Genomic DNA, 18397 nt, shown 5'->3' on the forward strand with positions numbered 1-18397 from the left:
TTCTATTATATTAATATGTTATATAATATTTTAAATATATAAAGATTTGAAATTAGATTTATTGATTAATTAAAATATTATATAAAGTAATTTTTTTACCTCTTGCATAAATTTAGCTGTACTACTTTGAGTATAATTTGATACAACATTCATTTTTGATGAATTATCAATTACATTATCTATAGAAATTTCGGAATTTATTGTTTCTTCAGATTCCAATTGTTTTATATCAAGACTGTTCATGGTAGAATCAATTAATGAATTACATTCCATTTGATCTAATGCAATACTAGTTTGATATCGAGCTAAGTTACTTTCATTTCGTGGAACTTTTTCAAAATTGTTTCCAATAAAAGAATGCCTGTGCCTAAAAAAAAAAACTCATAAATCATTTTTTAACAAATATATAAAGAAAATGCAAATATATAAAATATCATTAATAATTATAATAAATTTGTGTCGAATAAATAATTTTTACCTATTATTTTGCATTCCAATATTAATGCAAGCTGTAAGTAGATCTTCATCGTCCTCATCACCATCACTGACTTGATCTAAACATTCGGAAGAGTTGTTTATATTTAATATATAAGGCATGTTACGGGTATCTCCTTTTAGTTCAAATTCCTTACATCCTGAATCATTAGAAGTTTTCAATGCACTGGTCACGTACGAATTAACTCCATTGTTGGGATAATTTTTATCGAATTTATCATTCTTTTCAAACATGCCACTCTGAGTATCATATTTCTTTTTCATATCTATAAAAAAGTAAATAAATTTTTTGAAGTTTTATTTTATATTTTCATTTTATATTCTTAATAATCTAATAAATATATGTGAATGATTATGATAATTGTACATAATAATATATAATAATATATAACTGTATATATAGAGAAAGTTTTTTTTAATAATCATCTTATAAATCATCTTACCAGGCTTACTTTTAGTCGAATTGGATGTTATATTATTACTTTCATCATATTGTAAATTATTTGAAGATATTTGTGTAAGAGTACTTCTCGAACTATTAAAAGAATAAATTAAACATTAAAAATTACATTAAAACATTAAAAAAGAGTTGAAATTGAAGAAATATGATTGTAATTTCTACTTAAAGAATTTTATTTTTTTTGTATATGTTTATATTATATTTATGTATATATATATATATATATATATAATATATATACATAAATATACAAACCTTAATGGATTTTGCACAGTATGATTATCCTCTTCAATATTATTGTGCTTGATATTTGTTTCTAAATTCATTTCTTCCTTATCCTGTAATTTACCCTGTTCTTGAATCTTTTTCAATAAATTTCTCTGCCGAGTATCCTCCTGTAAGTCAGATGCAGATGCTGCTCTAGAAGAATTTAAAGATGTTCCATGTGGTGTTCCTTCTGTGCAATAAGTCTTCACTGTATCTTCATGAATAAGTTCCTGATCATTGTTTGTAAAATAATGGGAATGTGGTTTTTCTTCGTCTTCTAAACTTCGTTCCGCATAACGCAAACTATAGTCAGTCGGTTGATCCAAATCGGTCACGGCATAATCACTAAACAAAGTTCCTTCTGTTCGATGGTTTACAGTTGGTGAAATAGTTTGTTGTATACTATTCAATGAATTATGCTGGTGTAATACATTTTTATCATAGACATTTTCAAAGCTAATAGTATCTTTCACAGGAGAGCTACTATTAACAAAAGATAACGAAGTTTCTATCCCAGTCTTTGTAGTCACATATTCTGTTTTTGTGCAAATATTTAACTCCGTTTCTTCTGAAATACTGGATTGACTGCCAGTCTTTAGAATAGACGAGATGCTTTGTGGCAAATTGTCTTCTACAGAAGAATGTAATAAATTTTGTGAACAAGTGGATTCTTGATCTGGAGCAGAAGACCAGGAAATAGTAGAGTTAGTACATCTAAGATCACCAAGAGCATTAAAATCTGATGATTTCAAACGATCTGGGATGGCATTTTTGTAGCGTAATGTATATTTTTTTTCTGAAGAGGTTTTCGAATGAACATCAGTGGATATTCCACTATCAAAACCGACTGCAGAATGCAACGATGAAGACTGCTGTTTTATTTGAATATCAGTGGGAGATAATCCGTTCAATACATGTCGATTTACTCTTTCGAACATAGTATCAGAGTGTGTACTTGTTATAGAACGCATAGAGTCTCTACTCTCACTTCTGGCGACTCCGTTACATTTGATATTAGATGTGCTGGGCTGGTTGTGCAGCTGATAAGAGCGTAGACTACGCGTATTGATCCCTAAGAAGCTGTGTTCAACCTTGAATGAAAACTTGTCATCTTTGTTAGTAGGTGACGTGCTAGGTTCAATATTGTCGCAAGTTTCTGCTAAGTTTTGATCTATTTCTTGCTCTAAAGCCCTTTGTCTGCGAGCAACTAGAGTTGGTAAAGTTGGAAGGCCTAATCCGCGTGCTGTTGAATCTAAGTGAACAAGGTTGTTGGAACCTGGTCTGGCACTTAGCAAATTCTTTAAGGCTGCACTCGAACCCATTGAAATCATTTTGTGCTTGGAGTGAATTAGACTACGAAGCATTGGAACGGCGCCTAAGTCCCATAATAAACGCTGATCTTGTGGACATCGAGCAGAAAGATTCCATAGAGCTCCACAGGCATTACTAACAACTGTTAGACTAGGTGATCGTAATTGTTGCAATAATACTTGCAAGCATCCTCTTTCTCTTACAATGGCTCGATAATCTTCCCTAACGGCAATATGGCTGGATACATTTCTCAATATACCACCAGCATTTTCTACAATAGCTAAAGTTTTAGACGGTGCTTTGTAACTCAACATATCCACGAGAAATGCTAGTGCACCATCCACGGCGCAAATATCTACTTTATTCGTACTACAATGTGCCGATAAGTTCCATAATGCAGACAATATCGATTTGAGCGTTGATTCTTTCCTACCTTCCATCGCAGCCTTCATTAAACCAGTCACAGCTCCTACTTCTCTCAATGTTTGTTTGCTACTGGTATCGGCTCGCCACGACAAATTTCTTAATACAGACGCTGTTACCTGTCTAAGATCATCGCTTGGACTTTTCAACTGCGAGACTAGTGCCTTCATGAACTCTCGGAAGGAGCATAACAATGCTTTATTATTTCCATCGCCGAAAGTCAGATTAGTCAGAGCCATTCCAGCATATCTACGCAAAGTGATACAATTTTGGTCATCGCATTCGCTTCCATGTGCCATGTGATCCATCTCGATTAGCTCTGCGACTGCGTGAAGTCCACCGAGTTGACACATGGCGTGACGATGAGCTTCGTCGAAGGAGAGTTTCATCAATGCTGCTATAGTCGGTCCAGGATGTCTTTCTAAATCATCAGGAATCTGTCCCGTTTGCAGAGACGTTCTCAATGCTTGACAATAATCTCGTAACTGTTCTAAAAATCGAAGAACCCTTGCTTCTCTACGTCCCGCCCTTTCGTCACTTTTAGCGTACACTATATTATGCAAAGCTCTTGATGCTTTTTCTCTGGTTTCTGGATCTTGTCCTGGAGCGTGAATCAATTGTACCAACAATGGCAGACATCCTGATTGCCTCATTATGAGACAATTATCTATCGAATTACTCATTGAGAGTAACGTTGCACTCATATCTTCCCGGCCCTCTGTACTGCCTAGCATTCCCAATAGATTGTACACCACGTCTACCTTTGCTCCTAATCTTCGATCTCCTTGTATTTCCGAACAGCCGAAAGCCCCACCCGAATTTGAAGAAAAGCTCATCACGCTAGCTATATCCTGTGAGAGAGAGAAAGAGTATGAATGTTAGTATTTTTAGTTGTAATCTGAAAATTTATTAAATAAATAGCAATTAAAAAAAATATATCTTTAATAATTAAGATTTTTTTTTACTAATTTTATAATACTAATTCAAAAATATTATTTTTTTGTAGTTTTTTATTTATAAAATGTATATATCATGATTAAAAAGATTTATTTTTTAATAAAATGCTATTTCTACGATATTTCCCTAACTAACTTTTTTATGAAGCTAATAAAATAGTTATCTTCTTGAAAGATATTTTAATTATTTTTATACAGGAAAAGCTTTAATTTTTTTGTTTTTCATATCTGAAATTTTAATAATAATTAATAATTGTCTGTTTTTTTCCAAATTTTTACATTACATAAAGTTTATTAGATATATTTTAAATCTTTTTTAATTAAATTATAAATTATTAATCGTATATTAATTAAATAACTATGAAATAAAATTAATCAATGAATCTTATCCAATTATTTATAATTTTTTTGCTGCCTATATAATATTTTATAATATTCTAAATATTTTATAATAATGCTAGTGCTTAACACAATGAGTCAAACTTCATTTTCACAGGTCATTGCTCCTATTTCACTGCTGTCTCTATGACAGGTTATGTATTTATTAATGTTACATTATTCATTCAACTTGCTATGCAGCATATTTGTGTTTTGTATTTATTCTTATTATATTTTTATAACATAATTTTTTTTAGAAATGATTTATTAATTATTTTTAATATTTATTATTATTACAGAAATATATATATATTTTTTTCATTTTAAGTTTATTTATTATTAAATTTTTAAAATGAGGAATGACTATTGTTCTTTCTTCCAATTATGACGTATAATTCACAAAAAAGTGATTTACGTTATGTACAGTGGTTGATGTGCCTTGTTGAGTGGAAAATCCCATTTGTTGATTGGCCCATATGTCTCTTCTGATGGGCCAGGTTCCCCGATAAGAAGACGGTATTCTATGACCTTGTAGGGATGTATCCGGTTTGCTATCTTCTTCGCTACTTCCACCCTCATTGTAACGTTTATTTCTTCTTATATATATCTGCTAAACATAAGTAAAATGCTTCTACTAAATATTTATTTTTATTTAACAATAAGAAATAATCTTAGAAAATCTTAAAATCATCAAGAAAAATAACATAAATTTTTTTAAACATACTGTGTTAAAAAAAGTTTTACTTACATTTTATTTTTTTTTTATTATTAAATTTATTTATAAATTCTATTAATTGTTTTATCACAAGTGAATTACATTTTGATCTTTCAATATTATAATTTTTTCTGACGTTTTGCAAAAATATAACTACATAAAATATAAATATTCATTAATTTAATCATTATAAGAAAAAAAAAAATTTCTTTTTTAAATCAGTTTGAATTTCCCGCTGAAAACAAAATGGAAACCATGAGATTAATTCCAATTTACATTTCTTGCACAACGGATGAAATAAATTCTTAGGGAAATGTTTGGGATGACAGGGTAAGTTAAAGAGCGACGAAAGAGAAAAGCAGAGAGATAAGAAGTGCAAGCAAGAGAGAAAATGCATATGTGCGAGTAACGTGTATAACTATGGTTAGAGAAAGATGGAATGAGTTCTCCGTAAAATCAATACGCGACTACGTTAGTAGAAGTGTATATAGGAAGGACTCGTATTCTACAAGGCAATACCAATAATTTCCAGCCATTTTTTTTTTTTAAATTACATCTTATTTAAAATTAAAAACATCATAACAAATCTTTTCAAATAAGAAAAAATATATCAATAGTATAATTTTAACATAACCTATCTTTAGTATATCCGATTTAGTTACGTAAGTATGCAGTATGTAATTTTCCGGTTATTAAAATTATTATAAAGATGTATAGATGCATAGTTCTTTTCGAAAGTTTCAACAGATTGTCAAGCACGAAACGACAATTATATAAATAGGCAAATTTTATTATTCGAAACGAAGAATCTCGTACATCACGCATTTCGTTTACATATTCTTCAACATCCCTATAGATACTAATTAATTTACACACTTATTATGATGCAGTACTAGACATTGTGCTTATGCTTTTAGAAATTGCATTAACTACCTTTGATGCAATTATCGTTATTGTTTGACAATAAAGGTTTACATCGTGCTAGACAATAGGGTGACATTCTGTTATTATAGAAGATAATGAAATATAACGGTATATGGTAATTTCGCTTTCATCATTGATACTTTATAAATATGTAGAAGCAACAAAATAAGATTGAATAATCAACAAATAAAAAAAAAAGCTTCATATTAAAATCATCGATAAACATTAATTGATATCATATGGCACATTAAAAATTATCAAATTATTTCCAAGTTAAAATGCAAAATGAAAGAAAAACGTAAGAAAGAAATTGATTTATTGCTATCAAAAACCGCATTCCTTTATAAGATACAAGTACACCTGTTCTATTTGCGCATTACAGGCTTCTCTTTGAGTTTGAAAAACAACAATTGTTCGACAAAAGAAAAAAATGTACACAATTTAACTCGATCAATTTCAGTGTCATCTCTTCGTTATCATATCACAAATCTATCAATCACACATCATATCATGCATGAACTGAGAATTAATCAAAATAGAAGAAATTGAATACGGGAAAAAGTAGATCATATAAACTAAAGATAATATTAATACATATAAATAAGACAAAAATAAAAGATTAAAAAAAAAGAAAATATAAATATTACCTCGGGGCTCGGCGTGGACGACCTTCGTTCGTCCTCCTCTTTCACTTCCGGCTCCATGGCATCCTCCTTGCTGGTTTCAGCAATCACGGAACCCAGGTACAATCTTGGCCTGATGTTGGCATTGACGGGTAGAAAAGTGGAAGAGGATAAAGGCGTTTTCAGAGTGTTTTTCACCAACGAGCATCTCGTGGATGTCGTCGCCGCTGCGGCGACAGGGTTGAACGTTGCGCCGTCCACGGACGACTCCAGCTCGTGCGCCGCGACGCCGGACAGGGGCGCAGATATCTCGATATTGTGAGGGCGCCGCTGAGCCCTCCACGAGCCGACACCTTCCACGCCGACGCCTACCGGTCCGTGAGACACGCGACACTCCTCAGACAAGGATCTTTCCGGTCTCTTTTGGCAATCATCCGCGTCCTCCTATAACAAAAATAATCAGAGATAAAAAGACAAGTTTATTGTTTTCATAGATGTTTATTTAAGATGATTTTTTTGAGCATTTTTCATTTAAGAATTTGCATAAAAATTAAAAGTAATGAAGATTTAAATATTAAATCTTTTAAAAGATTTGTAATTAACATTTATCGTGGAATAATATGTTTTATAATATTTTAACTCCATTTGATAATTTGCATAAAAATTTTAAATAATCTTGAGATTACTTAAAATGATTTTTATTTTTGTGCATTTATTTAAAATCTTTTTAAAAGAAATTTCATTTTTACTTCAATTTAATTAGAGTAAATATTGAAATAACTTAATACTATATTTAATTTTAAAATATGAATATCTACAAATAAAATGTATTGAAATTTTTGCTTTTAGAAAGATTTTCCAGATATATAAATTGTAAAGCTGCCAAGACATGATTTTAGATAAAATATTTAATAGAAGAATGAAAACTCAGATTGCAGAGAATTGGGTAACAATGCAAACGTTTGCAATTCTTAGAAAGATGTTCTTAATCTTTTGAATTTTTTCTTTTTTTTTTTTTTTGCAATAATATTGTGAAGTGATCTGAAATTATTAGACTGCATATAATCTATAAAATATAATATTTGTTTCGATGATAGGAGAATGATTTATTGTGTGAATAATGATACACTCAATCGATATTTTTTTGTATACAAAATGTGATTGTTTCCTTCGATTGGTACAAGTCTGTACAAGTTGTCACAATATTCTTCGATTCAATATTTAATAATTCATTATATAACAAGCCACATAATATACACATAATACATATAATATACATTTTAATAAAATTATAGAATTTTATATGTATAAATTTACTCTATTATTATTTTTTATTTCATTTTTGTTTGTATTAAATCATATTAAATAATTAAAATCACATATATTAAAAATGTGTATAATACAGAAATTTGTATATACATTTGTAGTACAAATATTACAATTGTAAAATTTAAAAAGAGAAAAAATAATATATAAACTATGAGTTTTAATATATCATGTGCAAAATGATAAGATCAATATAAAATTAAAATTTTTTAATAAAATTACTATAAATTATTCAATTATATAAGAAAATTGATTGTATTTTCATACTTATATGTATTAAGATGAAGCTTATATGTCTTCTTTTATATGGATGCATATAATTTTTTATTGCATTGTTAAGATATAATCATTTATATCTTAACTAATTTTAATGCATTCATTAAAATGATATGATTTTATTTAAGAAAAAAAATCGTATGTACCATTTTAACAATTATATTTCATAACATCCATTCATTAATATTTATAATCCTTTAAAAATACAAAAACTTTTTGTATTTATAATATATAAAATTTAGATAATATATTCATACATACCATATGCAATATATATGTACATACAAGTACAGGAACAAAAAAATATTTGATACTATCACATTATAATGACAATCAATATAGTGTTTAGATATAATTTATTATATAACGAAACGTGGGCAGTGCGTTCTTATCATGTAACATCCTCATGTAGAGAAATATAATGTCACGAATGTCACTCACAATTACTTGCGCTAAAAATAAATTCATATCTTGCGAAGATGAAAATTCTTCGAACAAATATCTCCGATATAAAACATTGATATTTAATGAATCATGTTTCAGTTATTGAAAATTCTTTCTATAAAAATTAATCAGATTATGAATAAATATTTTATTATAATTATATTCATGTATTTGAGTGTTAAAATACAAAAATACTTAATAATATAAAGATTAGAAAAATGTTTCTTTATTATATTTGAAGGAAAAAAAAATATATAGTTTATACTAGCAATTAAATTGATTAGCAACTATTATGTATTGCAAAAACTCATGAAAAAATATTTTATATTTCTTTTTTTTTTTTCTAAGAAAGTTGCACTTATATTAAATGAAATTTTTTTATTTCAAATATCATAATCATAATCAAAATGATGAATTTATTAAATTCTTAAAAGATTTTTAATTTTAAATTTCAAAATCATACTTGTCATATGAATCCTAAAGAGATTAATATTGAATCATAACCTATATTTTCATTTTCATTTTTCATAAATTATAATATTACCTTTTCATGTATCTTATACTCTTCGTAAAAAGAGAGAGAGAAAAAGAAAGAACAACATGATGAAAAATATGAATCTTTCAACCAACCAAACAGTTCATTTCGTCATGAAATGCTTGAAACTGATCCAAAAACTGAGAGCCGTCGCGCGATATTGTCAGGCTTAACACCATACGTCCAGGGATTATTGCTTTCACGTATTCCACGGAGTTCATTCATTTTTATCCCACTTAATTTAGACCTCGTAGCCGTGTCCATTCCCCCAGTTTCGTTCTCTTTGAGCAAAGCAAACAAACATAGCTGGGGAAAGCGGCGGATCGCTCGAATTCGCATTGAAATCCCGCCAATTTCGATGGGTTGCACTTTCTCCCAGGTTCACGGACGTTCCTCTTAAGCTTCTTTCTTTGCCCGTCAGTCGCGTCGCGATCGGCAAAGTTTAAAGTCGATTCAGACGACACGGAACGTTTACGCTTCGTGCAAGAAGCAATTAATCCTTTGCGTTCTGGGACAGAAAAAGGTTATCGATGCCACGACCTGAAACGTCTTGAAATGACGCCCGGAATATCCTGCGGAATTAAGGAAATTTATCCGTCCCCTGAATATTAATGGAAGTGGATTGAAAATTGTGCCTTAAATACTCCAAATATTAAAAATCATATATACTTAACGCTAGAATATATGATCTGTAGCATATATGTATACGTATTTATGTATGTATACATATAGGATATTCAAGTAAAAATAGAAAATTCGAGCAGTGATTCTAGAAATTGAAATAAGTATGAAAGTTATTTTTCAAATTATGAATAATCTAATTTTGAAATAATGAATTTTAGATAAAGCGAAATATAAATGTAATGGAACTGTCTCGCTTTGAAATGCAAGATCGGTGACCTAAAAATTTTACTAATTCCAAGGATCTCGTTTCATAGTATATAAAAAGTAATGAGAGCAGATCGACAAAGATCGGTTACAGATCGTGTATATAAAATCAAAGAACAAGCATTTGTCGAGGAATTTTACTACTTTCACTCGATTTTCTCCACTATTCTTCTTCAAAATTCGAAAACAATGCTGGTAACACGAATAACCATGCGTAACATTATTTCAAGAAGGATTTTAGAATCGCTTGAAATTGTAATGATCTAAGTACTACTTAGATAAGCATAGTATTGGAGGTTGTTAAAATACAACTGATCGCTAAAGCAGTTCGTGGAAGACTGATTAGATGAAATTATGTAAATTGCTATGAAACATTGGTAAGTTACAGTTCAAGGTAAAATTTAATATTAAGTGATTAGAATAATATTCACATCAAGCATATAAATAAAACAGTTGGTGAATGAAAATGATTTCTTTTATGCTTTATGACTATATTCTTTTATGCTTAATTTTTCTGAAGAAATTTCATATTTATTATAATGAAAAGTCGAGCAGTGTAACGATTTTTATCAACTGTTTTTTTATCTAATTTAAATCAAATCTAGAAATGATCATGAATAAAAAATACCTGAGAAAGTAGAATAATTTAATACTCAAATAATTGTCGAATAATTGTACTTAAAAATAATAACAAAATTAAATTATAATTAATTAAATATTTTTAAAAAATATTTGCATAATGCTTTTTTCATACATACACTGTTATAAAAAATAACGATTTTTCGTTAAATTCTAATTCTGTTATCATCACGAAGTAGCGGGATATTATTTAACTCACAAGTAGCATATTAAATAAGATATTAATATTGAATTGATGATGAATCATTCTTAATTGGCTCGTGATTCAAACATTAACCTCAATATTATATTTTGTTGTATAAAGTATTATTTAAATATCATCAATTTTTTATCATCAACATGATTTTAAAATTGTAATCTCTATCATTTATCTTATATTACTTTAGTTTATTTTATATAATGTACAAGGAAAATTTATACAATTAATAGTTTTAATAATATAACAAATAATATATATTTTTAGAATAAAAAGCAATATTAATTTTTTGATAATTTTGATTTTCTATATATATATCTTTATAAACTTTTCTCAATGTTGATTTGATATCAATCTTTTTTTCAATTTCTGTGAAAGAGTGAATAGAGAAGTGAATAGAAGAAATTCAAACAAATATTATGTTATTTATTACTTTTTAAAGCGATTAAATTTTTTTAGCGAATAAATGGTTAACTTAATCATTCCATCGTTACGCTTCATGACGGCTCCCTTTTCTCTCAATTTTATTTACATAGGAATCAGAGGCTTATCTTTCCAATGGTAGCATAAGATGGCCGGATAAGAAGCTGGCAAGAGAAAGGAAACGGAGGTTCTAAGGTGAAAGCTGGATAAATTCCATCCTTGCTCTTGTATTCTATTATTTTAATCTTTTTTATCCGGAAGATTTATCTGTGTGCTGTGAGTTAGTGGGAACTTTTGGTGAAACTATATATATATATACGATTTCAATTATGACACGCACCGGAAGTTGAAGAATCTTGCGCTCGAAAGCGCGTTAAATTTTCAGGAAACTGAAATAATTGCTTCGGCGAGTAAATTAATTTCGAGAATAATTTGTTAGTTTGCACGTGTATTTTATTAAGTTAATTTGCCTATCTTTTTTGTATCGAAATCAAAAAATTTAACACAAGACTGATTTATCTAATTGTTTTAAAAAATTAATTTCACTTTGACACGATACTTTGATAAGACGAAGAGATTGTTCTGAACCTGAAGAAACATACACGACGAGGAACGTGAAGTGTTCTGCTCGCATATACGCTGCACGTGACTAAAATACACTTCCTTGCTTGGCCGAGTCAAAAATAAAAATACAACTCGTTGACGATCGATTTCGATGTTCTGGAATCGTTCGAGACGAAAATTTCACTTTCGTAAAAATTCTTGTCTAAGAATTAAAAATTTTCTTTTCTAAAAGATAAAAATGTAAAAATAATTTAACAACAAATATTTATTAGATAATAATAATAATTATCGAATTACGAATTATAATTATTGATGAATTACTTCATATATTTATTTAATATATGATAAAATCACGAACGATTTTTTATTTGAAATTTTTTATGTATAACTTAATATAATGTAATAACGATATATATGTATATGTATATTCATTTCTATAAATTAAAATTAAAACAAAATCTCAAAAGACCAAACCTTTTCATTCACAAATAAAATTTATTCGTTAAATAAAAATATTTTTTAAATCAAATATCGAAAATATTCTGATTTTCATAAAACATAAAATATTTCGATTCTCAAAACGAAATCTTCTATTATAAACATTTTCCAAAGAATTTTTTGATCGCTCGTAATGATCACAATACGAATTCAAATCGGAGTTAAAGACTTTATACTTTCGAATGATCGCTTCAAGTATACTCCTACTATTTTAAACGCGACGCTAGCACGACAGAATTAAATCTCTCGAGTGCTCTTCTTTGCCCTATTTCGGTCCAATTGTAAGAAATAAAGCGACAAAGCGAATGAACGTGCCACGTATTGTGACGAAATAGTATGTACCATCGTGAGAAGTAATCAAGAAATCTACGCGATATACCGTAGAATCGAGAGAATTAAATTATTTAAACAGTCTACGAAACTTTCTTCTTAACGAGAAATTTCTATTTCAACGTCGAAACAGTGATACAGAATAAAACAGCCAATCAAACGAAAAACAATTTCTATGTATAAAAATAAAGAAAAAGAAGAAGAAAAGTTATTTTGAAGAAAATCAAGATTGAAATTTTCATTCGAATTTTTAAATTTAATTTTATTCTTATTAATATTATCTTTTATATCATTTAATATGCATTATTAGATAATTAAAGAAATAATGATCAAATGATAATGCAACAGAAAATAAATATTACTTTAAATGCAGCTTTCCTAGCATCAATTGCTTAATTGTACGATGTTCCCTTCAAATTGTAATACAATTAAAATTCTTTGTATGGAAGGATAGCCTGAGATAAGATAGGGAAATTATCATGTAATTTCCATTGTGCCCTTTCGCGGAAAGCTGTATAGAAATATGTCAATTTGTTGAACGATTTATCAGGAGTTATCGAATTATGCATTGAATGCCGCGGCGAATAATCATATTAAAAAAACATCTTTATGAATCATTTCTTGCATAATCTAATATAACGTTTAATCTTCGTTTTAATTATTGAAATTCAACGTCATCATATTTTATAAACATTAACATTATCATCGTCCATTTGTTTTTCTTTGTAGAATTGACATCATTCTTATCTTATTGTTGAGTAAGTATTCCGTATCATTCATCCATCATACATACATTCATCAGTATCTTCTCTAATCAAAGAGAAACTGAAAATGTACGTATATATTATATCGAAATATCGAAAAATGTTTTAATAGTTTAATTTGAAAATTTAGCACACATCAGATGCTGACAAAGGCATACAAAAAAAATATTAAATCGTAAATCTCAAATACTATCATCTTCAATTTATTTTTATCCTCTTAAAATTTCTTCCAATCTTCAATTGTTTCAAAGTAATATACAAAGCGTTCCACTTTATTTTCTTTTCGCTCAAACTGTGCCAATGTATCTTAAAATTGAATATAAAGATTAAATTGTTGCAACAAACTTTATAGATAATTTATTAAAAACTTTTTAACATATGAAACGTCAAAACGAGAACATAACTCGTCTATTTCTCGTTTCAATTCCAAATAAAATTTATTCAAATGTAATTTACACGTAATATTATTGGTTAATAAATTATTATGCGAGTGATCCTGACGTCATTTATGATAAAAAATTTTTTACAGAAAAGTTAAGTTACTTTTCGTCACTTTAAGGATTATAAATCGAATTCACAATTAAAAGGAAATCAGTGATGAGAAAAAGATCTTAATCAAATCAATCGTTTTGAAAGGTGTTACGATAAGCGTGATCTATTATTGAATAAAGTATTAAGAGGATTGTGCTTAAAGGTCCTTCACAAAAATGCAAAACGTTTTTCAGAGCGCAATTCGAATGTTAAAAGTGCCATGATTCATGGATGGACAGAAATGAATAGTTTCAAGAAAATTTTCAAGTGGATCATTGTCTTGATAAATCGAATTAGAATCGATGGATGAGGATTAAAGAAATCGTGATAAGAAAGGCGACCCGCATTTTTTCACGGAATTATGTCTAATTATTCTCCTTTGTGTCGGTTCAAGTGCAATTTTTCAATGTCAAAAGAAATAGAAAATGAACGAGTAATATTAATAAATTTCAAAAGAGTTTAAAAGATTCGATTAAAAAAAAGAAAACTGGAATAACATTGAAAAAAACATCCATTAAAAATATTACTGTGCCAATTTTCGAAAGGACAAATATTCAAAATTTTAATGATAATTATGAAATAACAGACTTCAATAACACAATACCAAGCTATTAATAAAGTATTGATCTCGACATGAAACAAGTGAAGTTACATAAAATAAAGTTACAATAATAAAATACAAAAACACTTCAACAAACATATTCATGTCGTGAAAATTTAGCATCAACGAGAATTAAAATCCAAATAAAAGAATTAATAATTGCGTCAGTATATATTTTAATATCGAAAGAAACTTCACAAAAGTTCACTGTCAACAAAAGAAAAAAAATAAAATTCAAATCAAAAATAATTAGATCTTAATTAGATCTAAAACAAGTCAATCTATTCGGCTTTACATCAATGTTAGAAAAAAATCGTGTCTTTTTTTTCCTTTCCACTACAATAAATTCACCAATTCAATATATTTCGCGCTTCTGATCCTTTGATAAATTTTATCAGATTTCTATATATCAATGATGGATGACAAGCAAAACAAGAAAAATAAAAAGTTTGAAACGAAGAAGGGAATCACCTTTCGCACAGGATATCGATACACGTTGCAGGAGAGATCACAGTATCGCGGTGCAGCCGGCTCCCTAGCGGAGGACACTCGATATCCATCCTCATCCACGTCCACGTCGATCCTCCTTTCCTTCTCCAACGCATCCACAAGACCTCTGTTGTTCTCCATGATCAATCTCAAACGATTCTTCTCCGTCTTCACGGTCTTTGGGTTATGTGGCATCGCACGGGGAAGAGGGATCATCGAGCCACCGCGTGTTCTTGCTTCAAGCTCGCTCGTTTTTGACGGAGAACCCTCTCTTATTCCTGACGTCGTTCGTCTCAAGCCTCTCTCCCTCCTTTCACCCGGCATAATTTTCTTTCTCCGAATCCTATACTTCCTTCCTCTCTTTCCCCTTTTTTTATTTTCTATTCCGTATTATTTTATTATACTCGTATCATTTTACGAGTCGTATTATATTTATCATTTCTATTTTCTATCGTTTTATATATATATATATATATATTTTTTCAAATATTTATCTGATTTTATTTTTTATTATATCGTAATATCCATGGGACCCAATTGACATGGGTCGAGTGTGACCCACGAGAGCGAGAGATTAAACCGCGAGGATCGGCGTCGCGACGTCTTCTTGCGTGTCCTGGTTGATCCGTCGTCGACGCACACCATGAGAAAAGCTTCTCTTCTCCGGGTCTCGACCCTTCTTCATCCACCGAGGGACAGCTTCATCGTGCTCCATCGGGCGCCGAGTGCGTCGGCACGCATGCGCCGAAGCAAAGATTTTCAAAATGTCCCTCTGGCATTTCAACACCCCATCATCCCGGCTGCGCGACGACGAAAGAGCTTTCTCTCATAGATGTATTTATCGTATTTTTCTTTATCGCGACACGATTAATTATTTTTTCACGTACCGTTCGTTTTTTTATACTTGTTGCTTTCTTCTCTCCGTTCTTTCGTTGCTTCGTGCGCGATGACAAGATCGTGCTCTAACGAGGCTTAATTGGTACGCTGACCTTTCGAGAATTTGCGGAATGTGTCGAGAGAGGAACTAATTCTTCTTTTTTCCTTTCCTTCGCGGTTTAATATAGCAAATCGATCGAACGATTTGCTGAAAGGATCGATCATCGATTGATTGATTGTTGATCACTATGTTGAAATCTTGAAATTAGCGAATCAGGAATGTAGATAATAGATACGTATACCCGTAATAGATATAGTCTTTTTATGTAATCAGATTGCGAGGAACTATTTTCTTCTTTTTCCTTCTTGTTTGTTATAAGTGAATATATATTACGATAATTTTTTTTTTATTATATTTAATATTTATCGTATATTATATAAATCTTTAATATTTTTAAAATTTATAGAATTTGCTTTGATGCTTATCTTATCTGAAAGGAACAATCTTTTATAATCACTTTAGATTTTATATTTTTAGGTATTATTATATCTATTTCACAATTCTTATTACACGTTATCGTAATATTTAGTTACGAAGCTGATTTAGAAAGAATTTCTCTTTTCAGAGAGATTCTTTGAAAATTTCGATTCCTTTCACGGTTTATTTTCCTTGTGACACGGTCGATGGTTTGGAATTACAGGTTCCATTTATAGTTGCACGTTGCCACTCGTTTGCGGCCCACGTTTTGCCATTTGTTTCGCAAATCAACCGGACGCGCCTTTTGCGGCAAGAGATAAAGAAGAAAAATCTGCTTTCTTCCTTCTTCGACCCGATTTCTTTCTCGAAGAATATTTCAAATCGATACCAAAACTTATTTAATCTTATCTTCGACTCGATATCATTACCTTATACGGCTTTTAATCCCCGATTTAATAAAATTTATCCAAAAATAGAAGAAATAGAGAGATTCATCTCTGACAAACCTCTCACATTTATTTTCTTCGATTCTTTCACTATGTAATTAAAAGAGTCTTTGTTCCATAAAAACTAATAATTCTTTCTTTTTTTTTTTTAATCTTTTAGAAAACTTATCTATAATCCAAAGAACACTTCTATTTTTTCCAAGTTGTTCCGCAAGGAAATCTTGGAAACCGACTTCTTTTTTACCGACCCGTGCTTGTTAAAAAATCTCCGGTTCCGTTTCAATTACGACAATCAACGAGAACTCCTTCATATCACGAACGCACACCACTTTGATCCGACTTGATTCCAATTCGATTTCGAAACGCGCGATGTATAATCGCGAATAATCGCAATTCACCCTAGCGATGGTGATCGATTCGTTATTTTTTCGCTCGAACGAGATCCGAAAAGTTGATGATTCGTGAGTCAAAGCGATTAATCCGTTTAAAAAAAAAAAAATCAAGATAATGAGATCTGACAAAGTCACATGCGTTATCATACGATTGCACTTTGCATTAATAAATTGTCGAGGAAAATTCGGTTTTTATGCGTCATCGAATCATTATCACTGTCACATCGCGAAGAGCCGTGAAACGTTACACAATCGATTCATTGTTTCGAGCAGGTAAAATGTTTTTTTTATCTCGCCTTGTTCGTACTTTATCTTTTCCTTTTTTTTCCCCCCTTGAGAAGAAAATCGTCAAGTCAAAAGAAATCACAGCGAAAAAAAAAATGTTAATAAGTGGATAACGTGATAAAACCGAAGATCGACAGATAACGAAACTTCGACGAACACAAGAGAGCACGAAGCGGTTTCAGGACCACATAGTGTTGGTAGCTGAAATAAACTGGCGTAGGTTAGGGGATCGAAGAACAGCTGGGCTCGGCCTGGCTGCTGTACGCCATCACTGACTCACTCAACGCCTTCCTTCTCTCTCCAACTTGTTCCTTTGTGCGATTGTACCTCTTGCTCTTCCAGCACACTCTCCTCTCTCTCTCTCTCTCTCTTTTCATCCTGTTTTCTCTCTATTCTCCCTCCCTCGCTCGTGCACACTCACTCTATCCGACTATCTTTCTCCTTCTCGCGCTTTTGGATAAATTACGTTTGCTCACTCCCTATGGCGCTGTTCAGGATGATTCGTCCTTTCTCCGTTGCATGAAATTGTTCTGCCTTTTTTTTTTTTTTTTCCACGTTTTGATCTATGCCTTTGATTGACTTATGACAGGTTTTTATTGTTTCGTAAAGTAAAAGATGAAGATTTCTCCAACTTTTTTGCGATACTTTATGTCCTCTTAGAATTGTTTTTTTTCTTTTTTTTTTTTATTTTTATTCTGTATTTTCTAGTCATTAAATTTTTACAAGTATTACATTTTCAATAAAACACTTTAAGATAATTATCAGTTTTGTTACGAGTTTTTAAGTGCGTCGTTTTGTTAAGGTCGTTCCATTTAAAATTTCTTATAGAAAATTAATGTTCTATCATTTCACATCATATACACA

At 30.1% G+C, this 18397-nt stretch overlaps 1 protein-coding gene and 1 long non-coding RNA gene across 12 annotated transcripts in view; one reads left to right on the plus strand and one right to left on the minus strand.

Moving 5' to 3' along the window:
• LOC552177 overlaps nucleotides 1-18397 on the minus strand; it is a 44099-nt gene that overhangs the window by 5758 nt on the left and 19944 nt on the right. For 4 of the 9 annotated variants that reach the window (XM_026442501.1, XM_026442502.1, XM_026442503.1 and 1 more), the window contains 6 exons: nucleotides 6577-6996; nucleotides 4706-4900; nucleotides 1211-3807; nucleotides 939-1030; nucleotides 479-761; nucleotides 100-367 (listed from right to left, as the gene is read on the minus strand). In XM_026442501.1, coding sequence (XP_026298286.1) covers nucleotides 100-367; nucleotides 479-761; nucleotides 939-1030; nucleotides 1211-3807; nucleotides 4706-4900; nucleotides 6577-6996 — 3855 coding nt within the window. Of the gene's footprint in view, nucleotides 1-99; nucleotides 368-478; nucleotides 762-938; nucleotides 1031-1210; nucleotides 3808-4705; nucleotides 4901-6576; nucleotides 6997-15038; nucleotides 15439-18397 lie in introns of those variants that run through there. The other 5 variants (XM_026442508.1, XM_016913625.2, XM_026442507.1 and 2 more) reach the window with 5 other exon arrangements.
• Nucleotides 9069-12093, plus strand: LOC102655426. 3 transcript variants are annotated; one of them, XR_408459.3, is made up of 3 exons: nucleotides 9069-9918; nucleotides 9976-10398; nucleotides 11316-12093. It is a non-coding gene; the product is annotated as an uncharacterized LOC102655426 (long non-coding RNA). The 3 variants fall into 3 exon arrangements; XR_408461.3 differs by having other exon boundaries at nucleotides 9070-9918; nucleotides 11393-12093; XR_408460.3 differs by having other exon boundaries at nucleotides 9072-9849.

Source organism: Apis mellifera, linkage group LG8 (assembly GCF_003254395.2).
Source record: "Apis mellifera strain DH4 linkage group LG8, Amel_HAv3.1, whole genome shotgun sequence".
Taxonomy (NCBI): Eukaryota; Metazoa; Arthropoda; class Insecta; order Hymenoptera; family Apidae; genus Apis; species Apis mellifera.